Consider the following 27,844-nt stretch of genomic DNA (forward strand, 5'->3'; position numbering starts at 1 on the left):
TAGAATATCCATATACTCTACAGAATGCATGTATTTTTGCTTGACCATAATTCTTATAATGATAATGGATTGCAGTCATTTTTGTTATACTATGAATACACAGTTATCATTCTGTCTTTTATTTAAGTTTTAAGTGAATTCATGCAAGGGTGACATTCATTTCTCTACTGAGGGCCCAGGGTCTATTCACTGGCATTTTGAAAGGAGCATAAGTTGTGTGTGGATCTTGTGTTTACTGTCTCTGCAGGGACAAATTTCACAACAAATGAGTAGTGTTATTTGTCATAAATCACCCTAGTAACTTGCATATTAATGATATTTTCTCTAGAAATGCTGGAGTACAATATGCAGCAGAAGCAGTCACAGATACTGGAGATGCAAGTTGAACTTCGTAGTGTGAAAGACAGGGCAGCAGAACTTCAGGAACAGCTGAATTCTGAAAGAATGACAGTTGCTGAACTGAAGAATGAACTTGCACAGGCTAAATTAGAACTTGAAACAACTCTAAAAGCCCAGCACAAGCACTTCAGAGATCTAGAAACCATCAGGTATGGCTCTAAACAGCTAACATTTTACACTGCCATTGTAATGCTGGGTTTTTTTATAATCTCATAAATTGCTGTATTAATTTTTTGAGGAAATAGATAAAAAGATATAAATGCTTCTCAAGTTTTCTGCAAAACATTGCCAAAGAACTGACTGGCTAAAAGATGTTCCTATGCAGATAAGGAAATTTGGGGGGAGGGTTAGTTTCACATTTAATGTTGACAACCTAAGGACAAATTTGTTTTGATTCCTATATTCACGTTAGAGCAGTGTCTACAACATTGTAACTTTCTTATTCACTTCATTAATACAGTAGTAGCAGAAATGTGAAGACTGACATATAAAATAAGAAAATAACACAGAGGCCTTGGATACACATTCATTTGTAAAGATACAATGTGCTGGCTCTGCAGGGACCTGTTTCCAGGCAGTGTTGTCCCAGTTCCCACTCACCTGCAATGGGGCCAGGTCTTCAGGGCCTTGCAAGCAGCGTTGGTCTTGGTCTGACAACTACACTAGTCTCCAGTCTTGGGCTGCCTACAAAGCCCTTCAAAGTTCTCTCTCTTCTCAGGCAGCTTCATGGTGGCAACAGCTGATCAGGCAAGCCTATTAGTGAGCCTGTCCTGTGTACCAATGCTCCCCACCCCTGGAGGCAGAGGGTGCTAAGCAGAAGCCCTTTGTCACCCCCTGCCCCAAAAATGTGCCTTTGTGGCATCTTTGTTGTGTTCCAGCCAGGGTCTGTGCCCATCCACAGCTCGCTCTCTCTCTTTTTCAGGGCTACAGACTGTAAACTACATATATAATGTGTCAAAGACCTAAGAGACCCTCTTGGACTATCGGTCCACTTGTTACATATAGTGCTGCAAAACACAGCACTACAGAGAAGCCTGTTTGAAATAGGGGTGTTGGTTGTAGCTGTGTTGGTCTAAGGACATAGGCAGACAAAGTTCTCAGGTAGACATGTGATTATCTTTTATTAGACCAACTGAATAGTTGGGAAAAAAATTCTTTGCAGGAAGGGTGTTTGTACCTGAAAACTTGCAGAAAAAAAGTTTTTCCAACTATTTAGTTGGTCTAATAAAAGATATCACTTTTACTCGATGAACCTTGTCTGTTTGAAATAGGAAGATTTTTGTGGTGGATTTGCCATTTTTGTGAGATCAGAGGCAAAAATACCAGGATGCTGAATTTGAAATCATGCTTACAACTTCCTTTTAATTAGATCTGTAAATATGTTTCCTGCGTATTGGTATAAAGAGTAGCTTAATATGTGCCCATCTGTTAAATTCAGTGACAAAAAAAGTAATTACACACGTTTTTGGTTGCTGGGTGATTTTTTTTTTAACTTCTCCAGCCTGTGGGCCTTCCTGGGAAATATACTAACTGTTTAGCTGTAGAGCAGATGTAGGCTGATCCTGGCCAGTACACTACAAAGGCAGAGTGAGCATGTGTGTCCTGTGGGCATATTGGATGGGAATTAGAGAGTGAGGTCCCTACCCACTGACATGACTCCTGGCAAACCCCTGTTCTATCCCGTAACATTCATCCCTATTTGTCCCTCAGTCCCCATCCCCTCCTCATGAGCATTTCCCTGTTTAGTTCCTTTTTAAAAATAAGTGTGAGTTGCTTAGGTATTAGCTGTAGCTGCGTTGGTTTAAGAACATACGCGAACAAGTTTTTTTGGGTAAATGTGATATCTTTTATTAGACTAATTGATTTAGTTGGTCTCATAAAAGATATCACATTTACCTAAATAACCTTGCCTGTCTGTGAATCTCTTAGTAATTTTGTGCTGTGTTCAGATTGCATGTCCCTAAAATTAAGAAAAAGATACCTTTTGACAGAAAGATTTTAGCAACATAATTCTCTGCCCTATGGCTCTGGGTTTTGACCAAGCACTGAGTTCAGACTGTTGCTGACATGTACATATTCTGTTGATATTGCATAACCCCAGGAGCGAGCTACCCATGTGGAAACTGGCAAACTAAAAAAGTCTTTGGCAACTCCATTGGTTTCTCTTTCATGTAATCCCTTTGCCACAAGAGCTGGGCTGGCATTTACCTTAATGAGTTAGAGTAAATGAATCAGCCTTTCCCTGAGTTTTCTTGTGTCCTCTTCCATGAAATGTTTCAGTTTTATTCCCATAAAGAGGTAGTGTATACCATATCCACTGGTAGGGATGGTAAGCAACTAAGAACATTTTGGGTAAATGTTAAAAATATCTGGGGACTTATTGAGGGGTTCAGTGTCTCAAGAACCCTTAGAACAAATACCCCAAACACTAAATGTGCTCTGTGCCTTAACTCGACTCCCAACTTTCAGGATAACCTGAGTAAGTATGTGGTTGTTAGAGCATTTAAGAGGTGAGTTATAAATAAAATGAGATTTGTTGCTGAGTATAGAATAACATTTTCCTGTAAGGTTTAAATGTTTTTGACATCATAAAGCATCCTGAAGGTTGTATGTGTTTATCTTTCCTAGGACTGAGGTTAAAGAAAAAGCAAATGAATTAGATGTATTAAAGGATACAATGGCCAATGAACAGAAAAAATCAAGAGAGCTACAGTGGGCTTTGGAAAAGGAAAAAGCAAAAATGGAACGCAATGAGGAAAGAGGAAGAGAAGAGCTTGAGGTATGTGAAATTAACCTGAACAGTAGAAGGCATACAGATAGTATCCTTATTCTCTGCTTAACATTTTTTATGTACTGTACAGTCTGTGCACCAGATTGTGCCCTGTGCTGCTCCAGGGCATTCTCTTGAGTTGGAGGTACAGAGAATTTCTCCCATAAAAGGGTCAAGACAGAAAGGGCCTAATACAAATTCCATTTTACTGACGTAGAGGCTTTGTGTCAGCCTCATAGGCTGGATCCAGACATGCAGGTGTGTTAAATCATGCGCAGTGATGCTAATTTGTAGCACCAAGGCAAAATCTGCTACCAGGATTTTCCAGTAGCCAAAAAAAGTACACCTGGAAAAAAAAGCAGCGCAAAGCATGCCAAAGTGGCATGCTCTGGGACAAATGTGGAGATGGGGGAGCAGGCAGCCTGCTCTCCTGTCTCTGCACACTGTGGAACCCCTGTACTGAGGCACCCTGCACCCCAGCCAGCCTTTCCCTGGCTGGCTGAGGTGCTGAGTGCCCTGAGATTGGGGAGCAAGCAGCCCTAGGCTGGGTCTCCCCTGTCTCCGCGTGCCTTGGAGTGGACCCCCCAGTTGCAGAACCACCACACTGAGGCATGTGGAGCCCCCATCTCAAGGCACGCTGTACCCCAGTCAGCTGCTGCCCAGCTGGCTGGGGTTCAGTGTGCCTTGAGACAGGGGGAGCAGCTGGCTTGGGCTCAGTGTGCCTCAAGACAGGGACTCCACCTGTCTTAGCATGGGGCTCCACAGCAGAGGCCCCGCACTGAGGCATATGGAGACAGGGGAGCAGCCAGCCCAGGGCTGCCTGCTGTCCCATCTCAAGGCTCTGTGCCCCAGCCAGCTGGGGAGTGGTTGGCTAGGTTGCCAGGTACCTCAGTGCAGGGGCTTCACAGAGCTGGGGGAGCAGCAGCTTAGGACAGCCTGCTTCCCTATCTCCATGTGCTGCTCCCCAGCTGGCTGGAGTACAAGGTGCCTCAGTGCAGGGGCTATCTGTCAGCTGGTCCCATGCTGAGGTGCACTGTGCCCTAGTCAAGCCCCACTAAAGCACATGGAGCAACAGGACAGTGGGCTCCTAGAGTGTGCAGGAAGCCTGGTCCAACACATTGGAAATCCAGCTCATTGAAGACTCAAGTAATCGAGTCTGCTGGAGCACAGAAATTTACATGCTCCAGCTGCCTTCCATGTCACATGTATCAGCATCTCTACACTGAGAAAATGGCAGTAGGGCACTTTGAAATAAAATGTGTTTAACAAGCTTTAGTTCAAAGCACCCAACTGCCATTTTTTCAGCGCGGGGGACACTGATGCACGTGACACACAGGCACTTCTAATTAGCACAACTTGCTAATTAAAGCATGCAGTGCTACGTCCCAGAGCACATGGAAAAGTGCCCAATGTGTCCTGCTGCAAAACGCATGGGCAGGGGCGTGCACTGCTGCACAAAGTAGCAGCACAAATTTATGCCGCTATTTGTGCCACTAAATTTGTGCTGCTGCAAATGCACACCCTTGCTCGTGTGGACACAGACATGGTGTTCAGAATGGAAAGGATTAATTTCTTCCATCAACTCCTCTTCTTCCACCACAGCTTTAAGGAGCTGTTTTTGCCTAAGATGGCAGTGTACATAGCCCCTCCACAGCTGGATAGCATGTTCTTAGCACTATTTAGAAATATATGATGTTTGCTTTCATTTCAAACATCAGTAGCACCCCCCTCCCAAGTTTACTAGCCCATCGCATAAAATCAGAGCTTACCAGTAGAATTTCTGCAATGCGTTATCTTGTACCTTCCAAGCAGGCAGAACATGTTCCTCTAGAGTATATAGTATTTCAGTTTTCTTAAATTATGTGAATGCAATGATAATTTATTTCATAACAGGTTACAGTTAGAAGGAAAAAAAAAGTCTGGCTTTGAAATTCTGTTTTTATTGTTACGAATGTAAAGCCATTAATTACCAGTAGCCATGACTTTTTTACTTTGAAGGTCAGGGCAATCTTACAAAAATTATATTTTACAGGTATCCTTAGACTAAAATGGGTCAGCATAATTCTCCAGTTGGTCAGTTATATTTATTCTTATTATACTTGCTCTAAAATAAATCAGTTAGTAGAATCCATTAGATTTATGCACATATTTATTTAAAAAACCCAAACCTATTAGCAGCAAATCAACCAGATCTTACATTTCGAAAACATTCTTGGCAAATAAGCATTTTTTTATATAATATAATTGATCCATTTCTTTTCTTTTTTATGGAAGGACTTGAAATTTTCACTTGAGGATCAAAAACAAAAGAATGCGGAGTTAAATAGACTTTTGGAACAGGAAAAGCAGCTTTCAAGTGACCTGCAGCAGAAAATAGAATCCCAGGAAGCACTGAATATTGCCCAGATGTCACATGAGCAAGGCCGTAACTGTGAGCTTCAGGTACTCCTTGAAACAGAAAAGGCCCGAGTTCTTGAAATGAGCAGTGCCTTAGAAAAGGAGAAAGAGCTTTGTGCCCAGCTCCAGAGTGCTGAAGCTAAGGAGCAGGAGGGAATTGCTAATCCTTCAGACGAATTGTTTAAAGAGCTACAAAGACAAATGGATGAAAAACATGACCGTGTAGTAGAGTTAGTCAGTGAGATGGAGAAGTATAAACTGGAGTCTGTGCAGGTGAGACAGCAGATGGAAAAAGAGAAACAGATTCAGAAGAAGGCACTGCAAACAGAGCAAGATGCTAACATCCTAGCACAGAAGAAGATACATGAACTCGAGTCCAAAGTGGAAGATCTTCAGTGGCAGCTTGGGGAGAAGAGACAACAGATTCACAAACTACAGCATGAAACAAAGAGATTGCAGGAAATAATTCAAGAACTGCAGAAAACTGAGCAGGACAGGGAGGAAAAAGAAACAGCCAAAGGAAAAGAACAGAGTCTAAATGAGGTATGGGAAATGTTAGAGGAATGTGAAATGTTGAACTGAATGTGCTACTAGGCTCTTAAATCTCTGATAAAAGACTTAGAGGGGCAATACAATTCAAGAGTAAATTCCTCAAACTTATTTGTTACTCTGACTCTTGTTGCTCAAAGTTTTCAGTGGTCTCCTTGATTTGGACTAGACCTTGGATGCTAGTAATGAGGATGTCTACACATCCTTTGCTATTAGAATCATAGGGGGTTATACTTCATAGCAGAAGGAAGCATAGCCTGAAGGTATATCCATCACTAGGCAGGCCAGTCACCCAGCCTCATGAGCACAGAATTCCTATTCCAGGCTGCTCTAGATGATTGGGGGTTGGCTAGTGGCACAACACCTAATGCCACTCTATTTAGTGTGTGCACGTGCCCAATTTCAAGGGGCATAAAGAAGGCTTCTTTGTTTGGAAATGTTTGTTAGAAATACCATATATTAGCTAAAGTAAAGAAACAGCAACTAAATTCTGCACTTAGTGAGACCATGTACAACCTCTTTAATTCCATTAGGGCCATATTGATTATTATTCAGCACAGAATTAATTTAACACAACGCGTATGCTATAGTCTTTATATTAAGCTTGTTCTCAAACTATTTAAATTTGAATGCAACAAATTTTATTCCACAGTTAAGTATTTTTCAGTTTAAACAAATAGTTCCTCACATGTATTTTTATATGTACACATTCAGACTACATGTGACATGTCAAATGAGAGAACAAGAAATTGGATTCTCCAGCAGAAAATGGAAGGAGCTGAAGCCAATGAACCAACCTACCCTACCTTGATGGAAACAAAAGGAGGTGACCTAGCTGTGGGTAGCAGTGTTCTGGACAACATTAGACAAAAGCTACAAAATATGTCTTCGAAGCTGAAGCAGTTGGCTCACAAGGCTGCTAGGAGGTTTGGATGGTTCTTTAATTTCTTGTATTTGCTAACAGCAACCAATGAACTAATGTTTTAGCACTTGAATCCGGATCCCCAAACTTGATTCATTCCTGTTGTAATCCAGTTGTTAGCTGAGCTACTATGGTGTAAAACTGATCACAGAGCAGAATTCTGCCCTAAATATTAGCACTTTATTCAGGGTTATCCCTGGGGGGCGGGGCGCGAATTGGGACGACCACCCTGGGCCCCGCACCTTGGGGGGCCCTGCAGAGCCAGGCAAAGTGGCGCAGTGACTCAGTGCTGCCGCCAGCTTCACATCAGGCCGCTCAGCACCCCTCCCCCACCCTGCTGCTACTGGCTTCCTTGTGTCTGGGGGCAGGACCTCACACAGGCTGATTCGCCCTGGGCCCTGTACCCTGCTCGGATCGTCTCTGGCTTTATGCAATCCTTTATCAATTAAAAAATATATTGTGCAAGGGAAAAGAGTACATTTGAGCTTGTAGGTAAAAAAAAAAAACAAAACAAAACAAAAACAAAAAACCCTTAAAAAATTAGGAAAATTTTTTAATTTAATGTAGTATTTGAATATGAATGTAGTGAAACAGAATTTAATACCATGGAATCTCTGAAAGAGTAATTATATTTAATTCATGGTCAGATTCACACCTGCACCTTCTTTTACTGGCCACCACTTGAGAGGTGATGTATATAATTGGTAGGGGGGTGCGAAATGGGCCGTATTCTACTCAGACTTGGCCTGATTTGGGGGACAGTGATTCGATTCGCTGATTTGAATCGCTGTCCTGATTCGATAAGGCCGAATCTGAAGAGTCGATGCTGATTTGGAGAATCAGCGATTTGGCCATAGACACAGCTTTAAATGTCTTTTCTACATACCTTGAGGTACCAGGCACAGCTTGTAAATGCTGAGATGGTGGGGCAGATGGAGCATCCCACAGGAGCGTTGTGGGGGGCCACCGTGTGCTCGGTGGCGGACCCAGAGGTACTTCTAGTCCACTTCCAGGTCTGCTGCTGAGTGTGCAGGGGAGCCATCCCAGCTCGGCAGCTGGCTGGGACCCCAGATATACCCTTCAGACCCAGGAGGCACCAGTCACAGAGCCAGGGGCCAAGGGGAAGGTGGGGGCGGGTCCCTGTGCACTCCGCAGCAGACCCAGAAGTGGACTGGAACTGCTTCTGGTCCACTTCTGGGTCCACCGCCAAGTGCACTGGAGACCTCCCCACCATGCTCCTGTAGGATGCTCCATCCGCCCCACCATCTCAGCATTCATGAGTCACCTGGTACCTTGAGGTATGTAGAAAAAACATATAAAGCTGTCTGTGTCCGAATCCTCAAATCTCTCTGAATTGAATCAGAGGCTTCCTATTTGATTGGAGAGATTAATGGGTCTCCTGATTTGATTTGGATTTGGAGATTCGGCCACCAAATCATACCCCCAATCTCCTCCAATCGAATCAGCAGCTGAAGCTATGCACAGCCCTAATAATTAGTGTTACCAGCACATAGGAGCGTAATGTAAATCAGGGTTTTTTTCTGCTGTGAATACTGTTCAGTAAAGAAGAATTTCATTACATGAGCATTCAAGCAAAAAAAGAGTAGTGTTCAAGCAACTTTGACAAGTTTGTGGACATCTTGAGAGAGGTTTCCAAAAGTATTTGGAATTGAACAGCTTTCTTTAGTAATGATAGCAGCTGTTGCGCTGCTAAGCAATTTACAGACTGGCCATTTTAATATAGATGTCAAAATAGGACCCTGAGCACCTCTGAAGATCTCTGTTTCTCTGATAAATATGCTCATAGGCCAAAAGGTTTTAATAAGGTTCCCAAGTAACTCCATGTCTGCTTTCAGAAATGTAGAAATCTGATGGTTTAGAGACCTAAATATCTCAGTGTAATTTTCCAGTTTTAGATAACATGTGCTGTATATATTTGCTCTTCATTTCAGACTGCAGTTTGAAACAGCAGACAATGAAGACTTCATTGGAGTTCAAAATACTGTTGAAGATGTTCTCTTGCAGTTGCAGAACTTACCTGGATTGCCCCAGTTACATGAGGTGAATTGTATATGTTTCTTTTACTGTGTAAAATTACACAGTAAAATGTGACTTAGTCTCATACTCAGTTTTTGGTTAAGATGTAGCTACATCCTCCTGAGAAAATCTTTACTCAGTGCTGCTCTGATGAAGTAGATCAACATTTATTGCATAGTATACTGTGTTAGTATAGCCTGTGAAATCAAACTATTATGTATATACTAAAAGGCAATAGGAAAGTCTACATATAGTTTTGAATATTTGAAATGAAGTAATATGTAAAAGAGAAATACTGTATTTACTCTAATGCAAGATGACCCTGAATTTAACATGCCAATAATTAGATTCTACACATGGAAAATTTATACATTTATTATAACTTTCCATGTATGGAATTTAATTATTGGAGGATCATCTTAAATTCATCCCCCACACTGCTGCAGGTGCTGAGGGGAAGAGGTGATGAGGAGGATGGTAATGGGGCAGGCAGTGGGGGACAGACCATGGGGGAGTCAGTAGGGGGGCATATGGTAGGGAAGGTGAGGGGGGCAGTAATTGAGTAGGTGGAGGACAGGCAGTAGGGAGGCACATGGTAGAGCAGGCAGTGGGTGGCTGCAAGGGGGCACAAAGTGGAGGATGTAGGAGGCAAGCAACATAGGCAGCGAGGCAGGCAGCTTACCCCTTGTCACCTGCCCCCCTGCAGCTTCAGGCTGCCCCAGTCCCCCTCCCCCCTTTTTTCCCCTCCATGCTGCTTCTGTTCCCTGCAGTCTTGGATCCCCCACCTCCCCTTTCTCCTGTCTCCCCCTCTCCCTTAGTCTCCCTCCCTTCCACAAGCATTTCCACCAGCAGGCTCAGTCCCTCTGGGGTGTAGAGCATGGCTCCAGCCTGGCCCCGCAGCAGTGGCACTGAGCTGGCACTTCTTCTACAGAGTCAGGCTGGAGCACGTGCTCTGTGCCCCAGGCTGCAGCAAGGACAGAGCCTGCCAGCATAGAACAAAGGTAAGGAGGAGTGCAGGAGAAGCAGCACAGTGGGTAGACTGGGGAAGTGAGGAAGGAGTGGCTGGGTGTGCAGAGTCCGTGGGGAGCAGGCAGCAGCTGAAGCTCTGGCCCTAGCCCCAACCCCTGCCCCTACCTCCTCATGCTTGATTGTAAGGTGAGGGGCTTTTTTCCTCATGTTAAATGGGGGAAAAGTCTCATCTTCTAATCAAGTAAATATGGTAATAGTTCAGCAGTATTTAGTTTTTGACTGAGCTCATCTTCAAAGGCAACAGTGGTATAAAATGTGTGTTTTAAAGCAGCGGAAAATTAGCTGTCTTTTTCTTTTTGCTCCAAGATAAAAACAGATATAAAAAAAATAAAAAGTACTTTTTTTAAGAAATCAGAGCGATTTAGATTCTTGCTGTGTTGTTCTGCTATTGAGCATAATCATTATGGACCTCCCTAAATCACAGTGGAAGTTCATGGCACAGTGGTGCCTTTAATCGTGCTCTTTTTGCTGTACACACTCCTACCCCCCCACCCCCCAAGGCAATTAATGTTGTGGTTTTAACCTCTTGGCCACTGGGGGTGGGGGGCACAGTGGTGAAAGCAAAATGAAAGGCACTACCGTGCCACAAACTTTCTCTGCAATGTAGGTGGGTCCCTAGTAATCATTTCACAAAAATTAACATTAGACTGACCTGGGATTTAAATGCATGGATACTTCAGATTCCTCTGATGAAGCAACAGAGTACTGTTATTATCCACAACAGTAACTGATCTCACACAAGCTTTTTTTCATTTCTAGCTAAAGTTACTGTTACCACCAGGATCCTCCTCTAGGTCATTTACTGAGGGGCTGCTGAGACAGAATGCTGAGCTGACAGGGTTTGTCAGCAGACTGAGTGAGGAAAAGAACAATCTGAGGAATGCTGTCATAAAATTGGAGGAGAAAGTCAGACAACATCAGCAGAGAGGACCTTGCGGAGATTATGTACGTCTCTTCTTATTGCACTGTGTAATTAAGTGTACAAAGACTAAAAAACACCACATTACATCTCCCCCTTTCAAAACCAGCAATATGAGTAGCTCCTTGCCTTGCTCTCTTAGCTTCCTGTGACTTGCCTGTCTTGAGCTGTGAACAGGCTTTCATTTTTAATAGTGGAAAATTTCTGACCCTAAAAATGGTTCCAGGAGCGAAAGCAGTGCAGGTGTCCAGCCTGCAAATGCCCACTCTCTGTGGCTCCTTGCACCTTTCTGAGACTGGGGTGATCCCAGTCTAGGGAAAACATGGGAGCAGCAGGGCAAAGCCCCCCACCCGCTTCTTACACCAAGACTTAGGTCTGAGGAGCAAGTGTGGGGGCTGCTCTTCCACTCAGCCCTGAGGGCCTTGGAACTGCAAAATGAGCAGGGCAGGAAATCCCCACCTGCCCCTCAGCCTGGGGATCTCAGTCAAGGAAACAACTAGAGGGGTTTGCCTTGCTCCTCCAGTTCCCACCTGGGACCAGACCCAAAGAGGGGTGTACAAATGTTCACTCTTAGGAGACAAACTTTCTTGCAGAGAAGATCTTCTAGGTTGTGACCTGAAAGATTTCCTGAAAGGGGCATGTTTCCTATGGGAGAAACTGAGTGAACGGTTGTATGCTTCTAGTTTCTACTAGGAAAATGGTGACTTTCCTGGTAGAAGTGTTGTCCGTTAGTGTTGGTAAGTTCCCATATCACTCCAGGTGACTGTTTTATGGCTTCACTAACCTTCCCATTGATGGCTGCAATTTTCCTTATAATTTTTTTGTACCTCTCCATGTGAGTTGCATTCTGTCACCAAGACTAGCAACTAACAGACCTTGGGTCTTCCATTCACTAACATGAGCTCATCACTGTCCCAGTGTGGAAGCGACACCATTTGGAATACCGGGTGTTTAACAATAAAAATAAGGTTTGTTCCCTCTTCAGTCTTCTAGACGTGTGCTGGACAATGGAACTAATATTGACACACTCACTGCTTCTGAAAGAGAGATTTGGAACAGAGAAAAGCTGTCGCTGCAGAAATCCTTGAAACAAGCTGATGCAGAGCTGTCCAAACTGAGAGCAGAACTCAGGAATGAAGCTTTTCTGAGAGAACTGGGATCGGAGTCTGAAAATGCCGTTTTAAAAGTAGGAAGCATTTCTCTGCCAGTGTTTTCTAACATAGATGGGTCTCATACATAGAACTGGGCCTGTTTTTCACTGCTGCCTTTATCACCTGTCTATATAGCCTTGGTGTGAGAGAAGTATAAGTCCATTAACTGCTCCCTGTGAGTAAGATCCAACATTACACATGCTCCTGCTTTCTACATTATACTTTTTGCTGAGTGGCTAGGCTGCAATACTGCAGAGAAGGACCTGGGGATTACAGTGGACCTTAAACTGAATGAGACAACAGTGTGCTCTTGTTGCAAAAAGACAACAGCCTACTAGATTGTATTAACACAGGTGTCACTTGCAAATCAGGGGAAGTGATTCTTCCACTCAACTCGGCACTGGTGAGGCCTCACCTAGAGTATTGTATCCAGTTTTAGGTCCCACACTTAAAGAAGGATGTGGACAGTTTGGAAAGGGTACGTGTGGAGCAGCAAAAGTGATCCCAGCAAAAGCCTGGGGTGCAAGACTAACAAGGAAAAGCTGAAAGAGTTTGATTTATTTAGTTTGGAGAAGAGAAGATTGGAGGGGGGGTGTTGATAAATCTTCAAATATCTGAAGGTTAGTTATAAGGAGGATGGGCTTTTCTCTGTGGCTGTCTGGGACAGGGCTACGAGCAATGGTCTCCTAGCCCTGTCCCAGGGCTAGGAGCAGCAGGGGAAGTTTAGGTTGGAGATTAGGAGAAGCTTTCTGATTCTGAGGGTGGTCAGGCACTGAAACAGGCTACTTAGAGAAATTCTGGAAGCTCCATCCTTGGAAGTTTTCAGAAGCAGGTTAGATGGACACTTGGCTGGGATGGTTTAGTCAGGGATGATCCTGCCTTGAGCACGGGGCTGGACTAGATCAGTGGTTCTCAACCTTTTTTGTACTAGGACCCATTTGTAAACATAAATGGCAAATCCTGATCCAGTGCTCCTCACTCCCAACCCACTGTCCCCTGCCTCCAGCCCCACAGTGTGTGGGGCAGGGGGTGGGTATATGGGCCAGGTGGGGAGAATGGGGGGCCCCAAGCAACCCCTTGCAGGCTGGAACTCTGCCAGGCTTCAAGGGAAAAGCCACGGCTTCCCATGTTTTCTCCTTTAAAAGAGAATCCATTTTTTAAATTTATTCGCAACCCTTTCATATATTCTTGCTACCCACTTTGGGGCCACGACCCACGGGTTAAGAAGCACTGGACTAGATGACCTTGTGCAGTCCCTTCCAGTCCTACTTGCTTATGATCCTATTCTTTTCATGGTTACAGGGAGAGAATAAAAGCAGCTAAACTGTTTGGCGATGTTAGTAATCTTTGAATTCTAATAAACTTTTGAATGACTGGCTTACAGTGTTTTCTTTCTTTCTTAACATCTAGAGAATTTATGGAAAATACCTGAGAGCAGAGAGCTTTCGGAAAGCACTCATATACCAGAAAAAATACTTGCTGCTGTTACTAGGTGGATTCCAGGAATGTGAAGAAGCCACCCTGGCCCTCATTGCAAGAATGGGTGGGCAACCTTCCTATACTGATGTAGAAGTGATTACACGTCATTCAAAGGGTTTTACCAGATTTCGTTCTGCAGTCAGAGTGTCCATTGCAATTTCAAGGTACATCACAGGAAATTACAATTTAACCAAATGTGAATATGCAACTTAAAATATGCTTTTCCAAAAACAACACGTAGCATGTTCTAGAGTGCTTTGTGGTCCACTCTGTTTAAATTATTGTAAGTCTCCTACTGTCCTGAAAACAGTGAATTTTTTAGAGTGCTGAGTTAAACAGCCCAGATCCTGGGAATGATTTGGATACAGTAATACACTGTTCAGCCCAGTTATTGTTCCCAATTGCTGAGCTCTGCATTCTTTAATTAATTAATGTCAGAGTATATGGGATACCTTAACAAGTTTTAAAAAGAATTAATTGATCATTAGTGCCTTCCCCAGGGGGGCTGTGCATTTTATAAGCATATAGCTGAAACATTTTCCTTAAGATTGCAAGTCTGTGTGTAAGGATGTTTTCTGCTTACTCCAGTTTTGTAGGTTTTAAATCTACCTTTACGTTTGGTTTTGTGGTATGTGGATTATTATGCCTCAGAATATTGTAAGTACGTTATTTGGAAAGGCAATACCTCTCAATCTTAAATCTCTTATTTTAAATGCAGAATGAAGTTCCTGGTTCACCGGTGGCACCGGGTTACAGGTTTCAGCTTCATAAGTATCAACAGGGATGGCTTTAGCCAAAACACAGGTAAATTGTAGACTACGGATGTCTGAAGAAAAGGTATTGCCACAGAGTACACTAGTGCTGAGGGAAGGACAGTTTAGGTTGGGTTCATGTAGCATGGAACTCTCCTTCCTCTTCCTTTCACCGCACCATCCAGACCAGGCTTCTCCTTGGCTGTCTAGTCGCCCCTTCAGCATTCTGGGCCACTCCACTCAGCACAGACACTAGTGTCCCAACTGTTATGCCTTACTTTATATCTCAGTAGACAGGCTTTCCAAAATGTGGCAGACTTCTCTTAGTCGGCTTGTGCTCTGTGTGTGAATTGCACCTCCTGCAGTGTGCTCCAGGAGACCCCTTTCACACCTGTGGGAACTCTAAATAAATCCAGGACATACAGACATGAACTTTGGATACCACAGTTGGTCCCAACCCTGGGCATCTTTACATGTGCTCCGGGAGGGGGCAGGGGAGGTGATTTATAGTGTCTCTTAGAAGCTGCTCTAATTAAAGCACGTGGTGTCTCGTGTATTCAACATCCCACACTTCAAAATGGTGGCAGGGGCACTTTATCTAAAGCATGTCAAATGAGATTTAGTTAAAGTGCCCCCGCCACCATTTTGAAGCACAAGGACACAAAATACACCAGATGCCAAGGCTGGTGGAGCGTGCTAATAAGCATGCTCCAGTAGACTCAATTAATTGAGTCTGCTCCAACAAACTATAATTACAGTGCATCAGAGCAGGCATCCCATGTGTCTACAGGCACCCTTTGTCTATGCCATTGCACTGGGAAGTATTTCCTCCCAGTTTGTTCTCATCTCAAGTCAGATAAAAAAAAAAAATCTTACATCCCTTGGACATAGCTAGAATCTAGGATATCTGGTTCCCCACTTGTTTTCTTGTAGAGAGTGCAAAAAGAGCTAGTACAGCTACTAAATCAGCTAGTACAAGTTGCATTGGTGCCAGTCATATCAGTCTCAGAGGCATTCCATGCTGAGCTTAATGGCTTCAAAACTGAGGAAGTTCAAGCAGTAGCAAAAATCAAACTTGTATCTGAGAATTTATTTGTTTTTACAAGGAGCATCCTGTGCTGCATCTGTAGCCCCTGCTGGTGTTCAAAGTTACTTTCTGCAGTTTAAGTTAGATATTTTTGAGAGTCGTTCAAAGGGAAGTCTTGGCTAGATCTCATAGTAGTAAGCGAGATCCTGAGAAGTAGAGAACTGCAGTGATTGTCCCTGAGTAGGATGAAGGAAAGAGAATCAACCATAGTTTGTAAACTGGAAAAGTGTTTGGCAGAGCCCGTTTTCCACAAATGATTTCCTTGCTGAACAGAACAGCTAGTAGAGCTGGGTGAGGCTTCCATTTGACTTATCCACGTAAGACCGGTAGGCAGCTTATGTATATACATGTACATTATTTTATGGTGCTAAGGCAGCTGATCATGTTGGACATGCATTGCTTTACTGCTTTTGCTATTTTAACCAATTGTAGTTTCACCAATCTCATTTTCTTGCATGTAAAAGAGAAAAATGCATTTGGAATATTAAAGTGCAAAACATCCGGGTTTTTTAAAGGGATTGGTATTTTTCCCATGGATGATACTTTTTTGTTGTTTTAGGTAATGAGCAACGGTCTGATTCTTTCTCTGGTGGTCTTGATCTTTATGGAGAACAGAGACATTCCTCTCTCAGATCCAGATCAGACCTGGAGTCTCCCCGATCTCCTGTAAATTCTCAGCAAAGGTGACTTTTCATTTAATTATCACTGTTTGTCCAAAATAATAGTAAATGTTTTCTAAAAAATAATATGAGTGTCATTTTGGGACTCAAAGTTTGGGAATTTCACTTTTTGTAGGTAACATCCCATGTTTTCCCTGTCATTGTTCCAAGTTTCTTCATGTGCCTGTTGAAGCCCTGGCTTGTCTGTTCTTAGCCTTTTGATGAATACAGTAGTCAACAGAACCAATCAACTTTTAAAACCATCCAATTTTAGTTGCTGCAAAATGATGTGTATGTTTTGTGCAAACCCTTTCATGGCCACACAGAAGACTGGCCATCATAGCACTAGAGGTGAAATTTTTACCTTGGTGGAGCCAGGATTTCACATAAGACAAGATTTTTGGAGCGTTTGTAACCTCTACAGAGTTTGTATGGAGTTGTGTATCCCTTAGGCTATCTGAAAATCAGGTGCCAATAGTTCACAAACTTTTTCAAACCATGGGCCATGTTATTCAGATGACAGATAACCTTGTGGGTTGGCTACTGATAAGAGAGGCAGAAATAGGTCCACATCCCAACCTTTTATTTGCTTGCACTTCAAACACAAAACAACATTTATCCCTAAGTCTTATTTGGCTTATTTGTGACAGCACAACCTAGATTTTTACCTATACAGGCTGGGGAGGCTTGAGGTGGGAGGAGGTGTGTAGATTGGCAGCAAGTCTCCTTGAATTTGCTGAGTTCTCCAAATTTCCCTCCAGCCTATACCCCATATTTATAGGTGTTTGATTTTAATATCTTAATAAATGTTCTTTGGCTTTATTTAAATATTTTTGCTATACTGAAACTTTTGGAACTGGACTGAACTAGACCTCTTGTGGACTTGGAAGGTGTTAATTAGCTGGATTTATGTCCTCAGGAAAGTAAAAGGTAATAGTAAAGGTCAGCATAGATACTTACAGCTATAACATTTAGCTATTTCTTATACAGTTTCCTTTGGAAACAGAATGTCAGTACAGTATTTTTAAATTTTAAAAGCTATATTTCATGGTTTTTCTTCCTCTAGGTACCATGGCTTCCATGCTGATATAAATCCAGTTTCCCTTGCATGCCCTCAGCTGCAAAATTATGATCCTGACAGAGCTTTAACAGATTACATTAATCGGCTAGAGGCACTACAGAGGCGACTTGGAAGTGTTCAGTCAGGTAAATACTTGTGCTTTCCTTGTCAAGGTCTCTTGGCAAAACAAGTCACTCAGTACCTGGTCTGACTTGCAGAGCATCTGTTGGTTTGTTAGTAAGTCTGACAGAAGCTGAGTTTTAGGCATAGTTTCTCTCTGATTTAAGGCTGGCAGCTGAAAAGAAAGCAGGCAGCAAATATCCACTAGAAAAAAAAAGCTGAACGACTGTAGGAGGAAACTGTATGGAGTCATGCATTACATATAAGCATGACATGACAGATTTCGAGTCTCACTAAGTTTTTGTCTAGGCTCTCAAATCACTTTGAAGCAAGAATTTTATTGCCAAGAATCCCAGCTGGATAGGGTTTTTACAAGTCATCACATGCTGTAGTGTAACTGAGCGCAGCAGCCCCAGGCACTGGAAAAATAGCCACTGCTGGAGTGGCAGATGATCACACCACTGCAGTCAGCATGGCACCAACCCAGTTGCAGAGTTGCCCTGGTCCACTTCTGATAACTTGCACAAAGTTCACCTCTTGGTAGCCTTTCTTCTGCCTTTTGCTCCCTATCTGACAGTACTTGTTAGACCTACTGCAGTATTTGCCCCTTACATGACCTCTGAAGGAGGCACTTCCCCAATGAAGCACTAAATATGTTTGGTTTTATAACTGTAACAGAAATATAGCTGTGAGCTAATGGGATCCAAAACGCCTTGTCAGACTGCATGTGAGCCACTCCTAAGAGTTACTGTTAATCCAGCCACTTTAATGTAAGATCCATGTATTTTTTCTTGACTCTGTCCATAAAAAAAAATCCATTTAAAATATAATTTTTACTGAAGCCATCTGAAGCTTATTGTAGATAGTCTAATGACTGCCTGTGAACCCCTCAAGTAAACCTCTTTAGTCACCCAGCACTTTACCTAAACGCTCTTTTCCTATTTTACAGGTTCTGCTTCCTACACTCAGTTGCACTGTGGTATGAGAAGATAATAACCTTTCAATATTTCCATCACTGGTAGTGACATAAATGAAATTGCCTTTTGTAAATCTGTGCTCCTGTGCTTTTGTATAATGTGTATATTGTGGGACCAACATGAACGCAGCAGTACGATTGTATACAGTTCCCTTGCTGGCACATCCACGCAGACTGGAATTTCTGTATCTAGGTACCTGGTGTTCATTCAAAAAAAGATCAATCATTAATTTTACATGTATATTTGTGGAATGCTAATTTAAATGATTAACTTATGAAAAAAGTGTGTATTTATCGAGCGGGTGCAAGTATGAAACTTAAGCATTAGTGAGATTGCAGAGTGTAGCTCAAAGTGCACTGCACTGTTTTTCTGGTAAGGCTACTGAATTAACATGACTCTCTTCTAATATATTTGCTATTGGCAGTGCAGGCAAAATATCACTTGTAGAGACCTATTTTTGTAATGGTAGAAGTTTTGAATTTTATGGGTATTTTGTCAAAGTACTGAAATAAAAGATGACTTCATCCTTTTAAATGCTGTATTGTTTGAAACTGTTTGAAGTAGAAGAGCCACCTTGGTTTCTGTGCATATTACTACAGCCAGACAACTGTTCTGGGTGATTCAACCTCAACAGCTGAAAGAAACAGGTAGGAAGTGTTTATACTGAGCACAAGGAGGCTGCTAGCAGCTAAGGAGTGCAGAGAGACCCAGTTTGCACTTCATTACATTATAGAAGTTGTGGTATTCATTTCACTTGTTCCACCACAGAAAAGGATTTTTATTAAGCCTCTGCATAATGAAAACTACTTACGGTGTGAGCTTAACATGCCTAAGCTTTTTCTGTGTTTAAAATGGGAAATGACTTAATGAGGTGGTTTTGTGCTCACAGCAAAAGGCAGTAACTATCGCTGATAATTATGAGTAGCCATTGTGATGCTCATTTCATACTTATTCATTTGTTTAGCAATGAGAGTTAATTTAGAAAGGCTTTCAATTTAAGTCAAAGTTTCTTATATGCATGTACGCAGTTCTGAGCACTGAAAATTGTCACAAAAAAACTGAAATAAATTCTTTGCAAGGCAACTACTTTTTATCTACTACCGCTCCACTTTAAAATACACAAAAGTTCTGAGGGCAAAAAAAATCCATAGTGGTGCAAAGTTCAGTTACATCATACGCTTGCCTGAGAGAGGGAGCATGTTTAAAAAGCATTCTTTTCCATTCCAAGAATCTGAGAACTGTCTTGCTCTACTTACTATTTGCTAATTTGCAGAAATCAGTTATTTGTGAGATTCTAATATTAATTTGCTTACTTTAAAATGAGACCAAGTAACCTTGACACAATTTAAATGGACTTAAATGTTTACGGAATGGTTCTGTACCACTTAATGAAAATACAAAACCTCTGAAAACTGCCTCAAGTCCCCAGTTACTCATTCAAAGTTTTTGTGCATTGTCCATTTCCAGTATTCAGATGACCAGTAAGATGTAAACATTCTACTATCCCTCTTGTGAAAATATTATGATTTTCTTTATTAAAACTCCATGGCAATTCTAGGGTCATTCTTGAAAATAAGAATGTATTTATTACATAAAACAGTACGTACATTTCTGCAGTTGTGACAGGCTACAAACACACAAAGTAAACCTTCCAACTTCAGATGTTACCAGGGTTTGAATTACAGGGGAGCTCATGGGGCTGAGCCCCCCCATAAGAGACAAGAGCTCCCCCATCAGACGAGAGCCTGCCCTGCGCCTCAGGTGGCAGCAGTGGTGGCTTCTTCCGGCTATCGGCTGCCACTGTCACAGGCTCCCCAGGAGTCAGAATGCAAGTCAAACCCTGCTTGTTACAACGATCCCATCAGAACAGATTCTAGTCCCACTGTACATGGAGACTTGCATCTCACTTCTTAGTTTAGGTGGATGAAGGGAGGTAGGTTAACACATGCTCATTCTAGAAGTTAAGATTCACACTTGAAAAATAGCTTTTTCCTCACTTGGGATTTGACTGGTGAGTTGGATGCTAAGTAACTGTCAGGCCTGAATCCATGTTAAAGTTGCTACACAGATAGAAGACAGCATTTTTATGAATAAAACCCTGTAAATGTATTATACATCTTACAGAGTACTGATTCAGGAATGCAGTTATAGTAGGTGTAGTGGTTTCACATGTCATGGCTAGATTTCCCTCATCTTCATAACACTGATGATCAAATGAAGTTCCTCAAATTTAGCATAACTGTTTCATATCTGATAACTTTATGAGGTATGTAAAGCAAGGTTGTATAATTTATAGTAGGAAAATATGCATCAGTGAAATCAATTTCATATAAACCCATGGGTCTCCACATTTTAGCCTCAAGGCGCTCTCCATAACTTTTCTGAATCACTGAGCTAGAATCTAAATTCAGAAAAGATATTGAGGGGTGCTAAGAGAGTTGATAACCACTGATCTAACTGATGCCACTGTGAGAGCTGGGGAGCAAGATTTAATCCTGTTGTGTCCTGTTCTTTCCACTGGTTTTCTTTCTTGAATGACTGCATATTTGGGGCTGAATTGAATTCTCACTGAAGTCTATGAAAAATCTCTCATTATCTCTAGTGGAATTGGATTGGATCTTCTGTTTGTTAGCACCTCTGCAGAGATTAAGTTTGAATGTAAGGTTGTATGAATAGCTCATCTTTTCAAAGGCCTCTCTGTCCAGTAAGAATACAATATGCCCACTGTATTTTGTCAGCACTGCAATTAGTATCTTCTGTTCCTCATCCTCTGTTCAGAGGGCCCTGTATTTGCAAATAACCAATATACACTTGAATTATCATGAACCCTGATGCAGCAGAGGGAAGGAAAGCCACACCCAAACCTACATTACCTGGTCCATCTCCTATCCTATGGAGAACATAGAACCCAGGATAGTTATCATTATGGTCAGAAACTCTCTCTCTGGAAACTAGATAGTCCAGAGCCAGACCTACATGTCCCTGAGATGAAATCTGGCATGTGTTGTGACAAAGGTGCATAGCTAAGCATTGAGGCATGCTTTCACATCTGTTGTGGAAAAACAAATTCTTTTAGGGCTCAGAATTACACTAGCAGAATAGGCCAGTGCTGACACCATGTTCAGAAAAGTGTGAGTGAAGACCAATGTTTGTGCTGGAGTCGTAGTGGACTTCTGGTTGCTGAACCACAGGACTAAGCAGTAGAAGAGTGCCAGTGTAGTTGGTAGACTTTCTAACATGCTCTTCCATAGGGTCTTCTATCAGCCAGGTATTGAGATGCATGTACTTTATATTCTGAGGCATGCAGCCCCGAGTGAAAAGATCTGGGTAAAGATTCCCAGGTTTGTGAATAAGCCAAAGAAAAGGAGCTCACGTTAATATTGGTCTTGATCTGTCATGAAACAAAGGCATTACCTGTAAGACAGCCATATGGAAATAACTATCTTGCACCACCATCCTGCTGTGATGCAGTCCCCAGCTGAAGGATGAGATGATACATACCAAGGTAACTATTTTGACACTGACTTAGTGAATTGAATTCAGCTTTTTAAGGTCCAAGAAGGGCCATATTCCCTCTTTTTAGAAGCAGAAAATAGCTGCTATAGAACCCCTTTCCTTGAGGTGTGGAGGAACCTCTTCTGTTGCTCCCCAAGTCAGAAGAGTGTCCCTCTTACTACAACAGATTCTCATGCAGAATGGGGATTTATAGGTGTTATGACGGTGAATGTGACTATGTGCCATTCACCATTTCCAGTTTGCACTGGTGCAGCTCTACATGGGTTAAAAGTGTGACAGATGGTTCTTAAAATAAGTTTATAAAGAATTGCTTTCAGTCCTTTCAAATGCTTTGTCTGGTGAGCAGTTTTACCAGTGGAGTCCCAGCTCAAGGGACAAAAAATGCTTATAACCTATGAACCATCTGCCTCCTCTTAGGAGAGTCCTCAGTATGGGATGAACCTGACAGAGAGATGGCTGTATATGTATGCATGTGACCCTGGTAGCCACTTTTGGGTAGCATAATGGAGGTAGCATCATCTGGGTTTAAGAGAACATGCAATTTAATACAAGCTTTACCAAAAAAAAAAAGTATGTAATCTACTCTAGAACCTGACAGCTACTGACTAGGAAAGGAGTCCAACCCAACCCAGCTCTCACTGATTACATTATGATGCTGTAATTTTTAATTGCTTTGATTTCTCTTGTACAACCATAGAAACTATTTGTTATCAGGGCCTCCTACAACAGGAATTGCCTACAGTGAGGATTTACATGTTCAGGCTTTTTATTAGTCCATGTTTAAAATAAGAAGTGACCATTAATAAATAATAAGGCTGTTTTGTGCTCACAGCAAGAGGCAGAAACTTGTTATTGATGCTTTTGAATGCCAAGTTCATAGTTATTCATTCCTTTAGTAGTAAAAAAATTAAAACAAAATGAAAAACTCAAAGTTTTAAAATCTTTCAAGAATAAGTGTTTGACACTACATACACTGTTCTGAGCACAGAAAAAACAACTTTCACCAAAAAAAATTATAAATTTTAATTAAATTTTTTTACACGTCACAGCTATTTCCATCCATTATCACAACTCCACTTCAAAAATGTACAATTAACAATACTGGGGGAAAAAGTCAGCAGTAGCACAATATTTAGCTATTTCATTCAGCTTCTTGTAGACAAAGAACACATTTAAAGTTACATGGACATAAGCATATTTTTCTGACAACTGCCTTACTCTGCTTACTATTTATTCATTCACAAAATTGTGAAGTTCTGCTAATTATTATACCTACACCAATACTTCAAAGAGTGACTAACCTATTTTGGGTGCCCAACCTGACAACTTAAATGAATCTATATTTAAATGTTTGCCTACTGTTTTTTGAAAATGTCTCTTTGATGCCTATTTTGAGGCAGTTAAATCACTTGAGAGGAATTGTTTCATTCGTGTACCTAAATGGCATTTTTCCAGCCACATAAAAAAGTAGCCTAGACCCTTACTTCCAGGAAACAGAAAGCTTTATCTTTTTCACTCCATCCATTTAATCCAGTGAGTATCAAATGCAAGGTGTAGTGTGGCTCTGCTTCAAAAGGAGTGCTGAAGAGCAAACTGGACAATGCTTAACCTGTCATGTAGCAATCAGAAATATGCAGCCTCAAAATTCTCTGGGTGAAGGGGGACTTACAGCTCAGGTTTCCTCCTTCCTTTCTGCTCTCACCAGTTAGCTATTAGCACTAAAACATGGAAGGGTCATTGTCTTTCCTCCTCTCCCTTGCTCCCAGTCAGTGTTTTTTGGTCTGGCTATAATTTTGTGACTTTGGGGTCCACAACAGGCATGTTTACATAAGCCACATACCTGCACAGCCATGTATAGTTTACTACGCATGCTCAGGATACACATGTATGCTTACACAGCCACACTACGGAGGTAACAAGCTCAAACTGCACAGCAGCACCAAGTGTCCATAAGTGCACAAACTTGCTCCCTTAGCTCAAACATGGTAGGTTTTTAAAGAGTCATTAGAAATTGAGATTTAAACCTTTTATTTCCTCACCTGTGATTACTTGAAACTAATTCAATTCTAATAATTATTTGGTATCTGCCTAAAAATTATTACACAAGTATAAAATGCTGCCTTTTCTAATAAAAATCTTGTTATTGTAGAATGTACAAAGTACTAAATGGTTCCATATTTTGTAGTTAGGTTTATCTTGTTTCCATTATACTACATGTCCAATGGGATAGTACATTTTCTCTGAACCACTTAACTCAAAACAATAATTTTTGCCATTTAGATACAGAAATATTTATATCACAAACTCAGCACAACCGTCTCTTATATTGGATAACTGGATGATTAGGTGTGTGAATCATGGTTGTATAATTTATAGTAGGAAAATATCCATCAATGAGATCAAATTCATATAAACGGAGCAAAGTAGACCAAATTGTCTTAATCTGAACATACGCAAAATTTTCTCCGATACAACGATGACGACCTAAAGGGAAGTCCACAGAGCAGAGAGAGCTATCACACTTCCATGAACTCAACACCATTAATAATACAATAAGAACACTGTAAATTTAACACAAAGGTGTTCATTAGTTCTAAACAATTATAATTGTGGTCCCAATTCATCAAAAACATACAATCCTGTGCTTTACTGGATTGGGGCCAATACTTAGGAAAAAAAGCAAACAAAAAAAAGGCAACAGCCACATCACTTTTCATTAAACATGTTAGTTCTTATATCAAATTTCTCCCATGAGTTACCTTGACATTCACAAATCTCTTACCATGTACAGCTATTTTCTGCTAAAACATTACATTAATACAGTATTAAAGAAGAATTTAAACACAAAGTCAGCCAACTCTTCAGACATTGTTTCCAGAGCAGTTGCTCCTTGCTCACACATTTAACTTCTGAAAGTCTGAATGTTATGCACAATGATAGTTATTGTTGATGCAAGAATTCAACACAAAAGTTGCTGACTGTGCATTAATGGGTTTTTCCCTGATGTTAAAAACTCAAACTGTAAAGTAAAAAAATTTAAAGATTTCTTCTTTATTTATTTCAAGTAATACTTTCAATCACTAGAACTAAAAGAATAAGAATGGGTTACTTTATATATTATACAGCATTTGCATAGTCTGTTTGGCTGTTTTTACATTAACAATCAGTTTTCCATTTGAAAGGATGCTTCATGAAGCAACAAGAAAAGCTTTACAAATTTACTAGGAACCACTGAATTTATTTTTATTAGAGTGAATTGGATTTTGAGTCAACTGTGGCATAGGGCATCCAGTATTTGAATGACTTCCTTAATATTCTGCCACTATGTCAGCCACCTAAAGCAATTTCTTACTGTATTCTTTGACTTACCTGCACCAAATGGCACATATGAAAACTTCTCTCCAGCTGCTGGATTATCCTGGAGATAACGATCAGGTTTGAACTCTAAGGCTTCTACCCAAGAATCCTTAAGTCTATGATTAACAGTAGGAGATACACAGACCTGGTGACCAGGAGGAATAGTATAGCCAGCAACAGTCTACAGGGGGGAAAAAGAAGCCCTACATGTTACAAAAAAGCAGCCATAAAGTGAGAAGGAAAAAAAAACATCTAGTGAAGAGGCTGGTACTACAAAGTATATGTGGGCTTTGGTTTGGTAAAACAAAGCAAAATGAAAAAATGATGAATAATTATAGGCAGTACTGAGAGAGCTCCTAAATTGATTCGGCAGCAATGCTATTTAGCCAGTCAGAAACAACAGTCTAAATGCTGAGAAATAGCTAACCAGCCACCAAAAAAAAAAAAAGGTTCTATTTTCAGAAGAACATGTATAAAGAAAGCAGTTCTTATCTAAGAGAAAAAGCTTCTTGTACTATAAAGCAGAGCAGGGTAACACCATATAGACTAACTGGTTCAGAGAGGCATAAGCTTTTGTAGAGGATTGCCACAACATCTGACTGTAGGTTAAGCAAGCTGTCACCTACAAAAGTTTGCTTCTCTGAACCAGTTAGTCTCTAAGGTGCTACCCTGCTGTACCTTCTGCCTGACTTCAGACTAACATACCTATCTCTTCTTACAGTGTACAAGCTAGGCAATGTGCTCTCAGAGTAATGTAGCCTGCATTACTGCTCCATCTAGCAACAAACTGATGAAATACCAGAAAGTACGTTGTAGCATTCAAGCATCCTGATATAAAAGTTACTGGGTAAGAAGTGGAGCTAGCTCTGCTAATGGAGGCTGACACAGGAAAATGCTTATAAAAAAGAAATGTGAAGCCTATGGCCTTGGTTCATTTGTAGCACTATAAAAAGAGAGTGCTATGGGGGAAATATGCTTCTTCAGAGGCCCCTTACTCCAACTCTACACTCACCACAAAGGCATGTTCCCCAGCCGTGGCGTAATTGGAGGTTGCTCTTTCATTCCCCACCCCTCACAGGAGAATCTGTCAGTGAATCTAACCATTGACAGCCCACCCTCTGCCCTGCCAAAGGAACTATGTCAGTGGGTCTAGGAGTAGTGGGTTTTCACTGGCAGTATTGCTACCCTCAGATCAGCAACTCAAACCCTCACCAATCCCACAGGTGACGGAGGGGGCGGTTTCTTTGATACCTACTGATCTGAATTTGGAGCAGTGCCAGGCTCCCAGACAGCTAGAGAAAATCCTGGCTACAGGACAGGCCAGCACTGCCTCAGGGTATGGAGCTGTACCAGGATCTGTCATCTGGCAAGAAGCCCAGTGCTGCTCCAGGGTACACAGCAGTGCCAGGCTCTGGAGGAGAGCCTGGCATTGCTCTGGAGTGCAGAGCAGCAGTGAGCTCTGACAGCTAGAACTATGCTGCTACCATCACAGGGGGCGGTAGCAGCACTCATCTCTGCCACTGCCCCCCTGGGGACCATCCCTTCTGTCATGGTGGCAGCTCAAGAGCTCACCTGTGGCCTCAGGTGGCAGCTGGACTGCAACTCTGTTCCCCAGGGTCTCAGGGAGCCAACTATTCTCCCTCCCTCCCCTTTTGGAGGAGAGGGGAGGAGTTTCCACCAAGGCTTCAAACCCAAGGGATTTTTCAAAAACCACAAAATGAACAAGATATCAAGCAGAAGACAGGACTTGCTTCTTATAGAGGAGGTAAGATTAACACTGTCAAAAGAGCCATAGTGCATGGCTGATTCTATGCGTCACAAATACCTAAAGCAGACAAGTTTCCAAGGCCATACATGTATATTCTGGAGAACAAGAGTGATACGTTTTATGTCCTTAGAATAATCTGTAGCAGATGCACGATGCCTGTGCTTAGAGGTGCAACTTCTAAGGTGAGCATATTGCACTGCTCCCACATGTCAGTCAGTGACTACCCAACTTTGCACCTCACTGCACAACTTGCTGTCATCATTCAGAGTTTCACTTATTAAATTCAAGATCCTAATTTCTGGTTCTGTCATGTCTTCAGATATGAGAGATTTATGCTCAAGATTATATTACAAACCGTGTACTCTAATGTACTCACCTGAGGAGTCCTTGCCATTCTCATCATAGTCATTATAGGAGGTCTAAGCCTTAAAGTTTCTTTTAGACAACGGTCCAGCAAGTTCAGATCCTTCAGCTGTAAGTCAGGTAAGCGTTATCATTTCTTCATGTTTTAGAAAATATCTAACATTAAAACAAGTATTTTTTCCTATTTGAAAATCAACATCTTATGCAGCTCATTTTCAATACATACTTGCTTAGTTACGCTGTTTTTTGGTTTCTGCTTCATGTAACAGAAGAAAAATGTTGCTTAGGATACAATATTAGAATACAAGCTACCACCCAAAACAGGTGGGCAAAATCCAGCCTGCGAGGCCCCTAAAAAACTTGGAAAATTAATATTTCTCTGCCCTTGGTTCCTGTTAAAAATGACAGGAACCAAGGGCAGTAGGACCCAGGGGAAGCCCAGCAGGCTCCAACAACAGTGGGGCCTGGCATTTCTGGGCTGAGAGCATGTGGCTGCCCTGGCACAAGAAGCTCAGGTAAGTGGGGGAGGGGGG

General features: G+C 41.7%; 2 protein-coding genes across 6 annotated transcripts in view; one reads left to right on the forward strand and one right to left on the reverse strand.

Moving 5' to 3' along the window:
- The window catches only part of AKAP9 (A-kinase anchoring protein 9), a 203,728-nt gene extending 184,887 nt beyond the window's left edge, over window positions 1-18,841 (forward strand). For 4 of the 5 annotated variants that reach the window (XM_019508402.1, XM_019508404.1, XM_019508399.1 and 1 more), the window contains 12 exons: window positions 329-548; window positions 3,028-3,178; window positions 5,444-6,109; window positions 6,830-7,041; window positions 8,990-9,098; window positions 10,863-11,048; window positions 12,008-12,208; window positions 13,584-13,816; window positions 14,371-14,456; window positions 16,051-16,174; window positions 17,217-17,356; window positions 18,280-18,841. In XM_019508402.1, coding sequence (XP_019363947.1) covers window positions 329-548; window positions 3,028-3,178; window positions 5,444-6,109; window positions 6,830-7,041; window positions 8,990-9,098; window positions 10,863-11,048; window positions 12,008-12,208; window positions 13,584-13,816; window positions 14,371-14,456; window positions 16,051-16,174; window positions 17,217-17,356; window positions 18,280-18,323 — 2,372 coding nt within the window. In that variant the 3' untranslated portion in view covers window positions 18,324-18,841. The remainder of the gene's footprint in view (window positions 1-328; window positions 549-3,027; window positions 3,179-5,443; window positions 6,110-6,829; window positions 7,042-8,989; window positions 9,099-10,862; window positions 11,049-12,007; window positions 12,209-13,583; window positions 13,817-14,370; window positions 14,457-16,050; window positions 16,175-17,216; window positions 17,357-18,279) is intronic. The other variant, XM_019508400.1, reaches the window with a different exon arrangement.
- A 3,980-nt stretch (window positions 18,842-22,821) lies between these two features.
- The window catches only part of LOC109291397 (lanosterol 14-alpha demethylase), a 23,447-nt gene continuing 18,424 nt past the window's right edge, over window positions 22,822-27,844 (reverse strand). The window contains exons 6-8 of the mRNA XM_019508405.1: window positions 27,325-27,420; window positions 25,193-25,361; window positions 22,822-24,307 (exon numbers count right to left, since the gene is read on the reverse strand). Of these exons, the coding sequence (XP_019363950.1) occupies window positions 24,129-24,307; window positions 25,193-25,361; window positions 27,325-27,420 (444 nt within the window). The 3' untranslated portion in view covers window positions 22,822-24,128. The remainder of the gene's footprint in view (window positions 24,308-25,192; window positions 25,362-27,324; window positions 27,421-27,844) is intronic.

Source organism: Gavialis gangeticus, unplaced genomic scaffold (assembly GCF_001723915.1).
Source record: "Gavialis gangeticus isolate Ggan-Ray unplaced genomic scaffold, GavGan_comp1, whole genome shotgun sequence".
NCBI lineage: Eukaryota > Metazoa > Chordata > Crocodylia > Gavialidae > Gavialis > Gavialis gangeticus.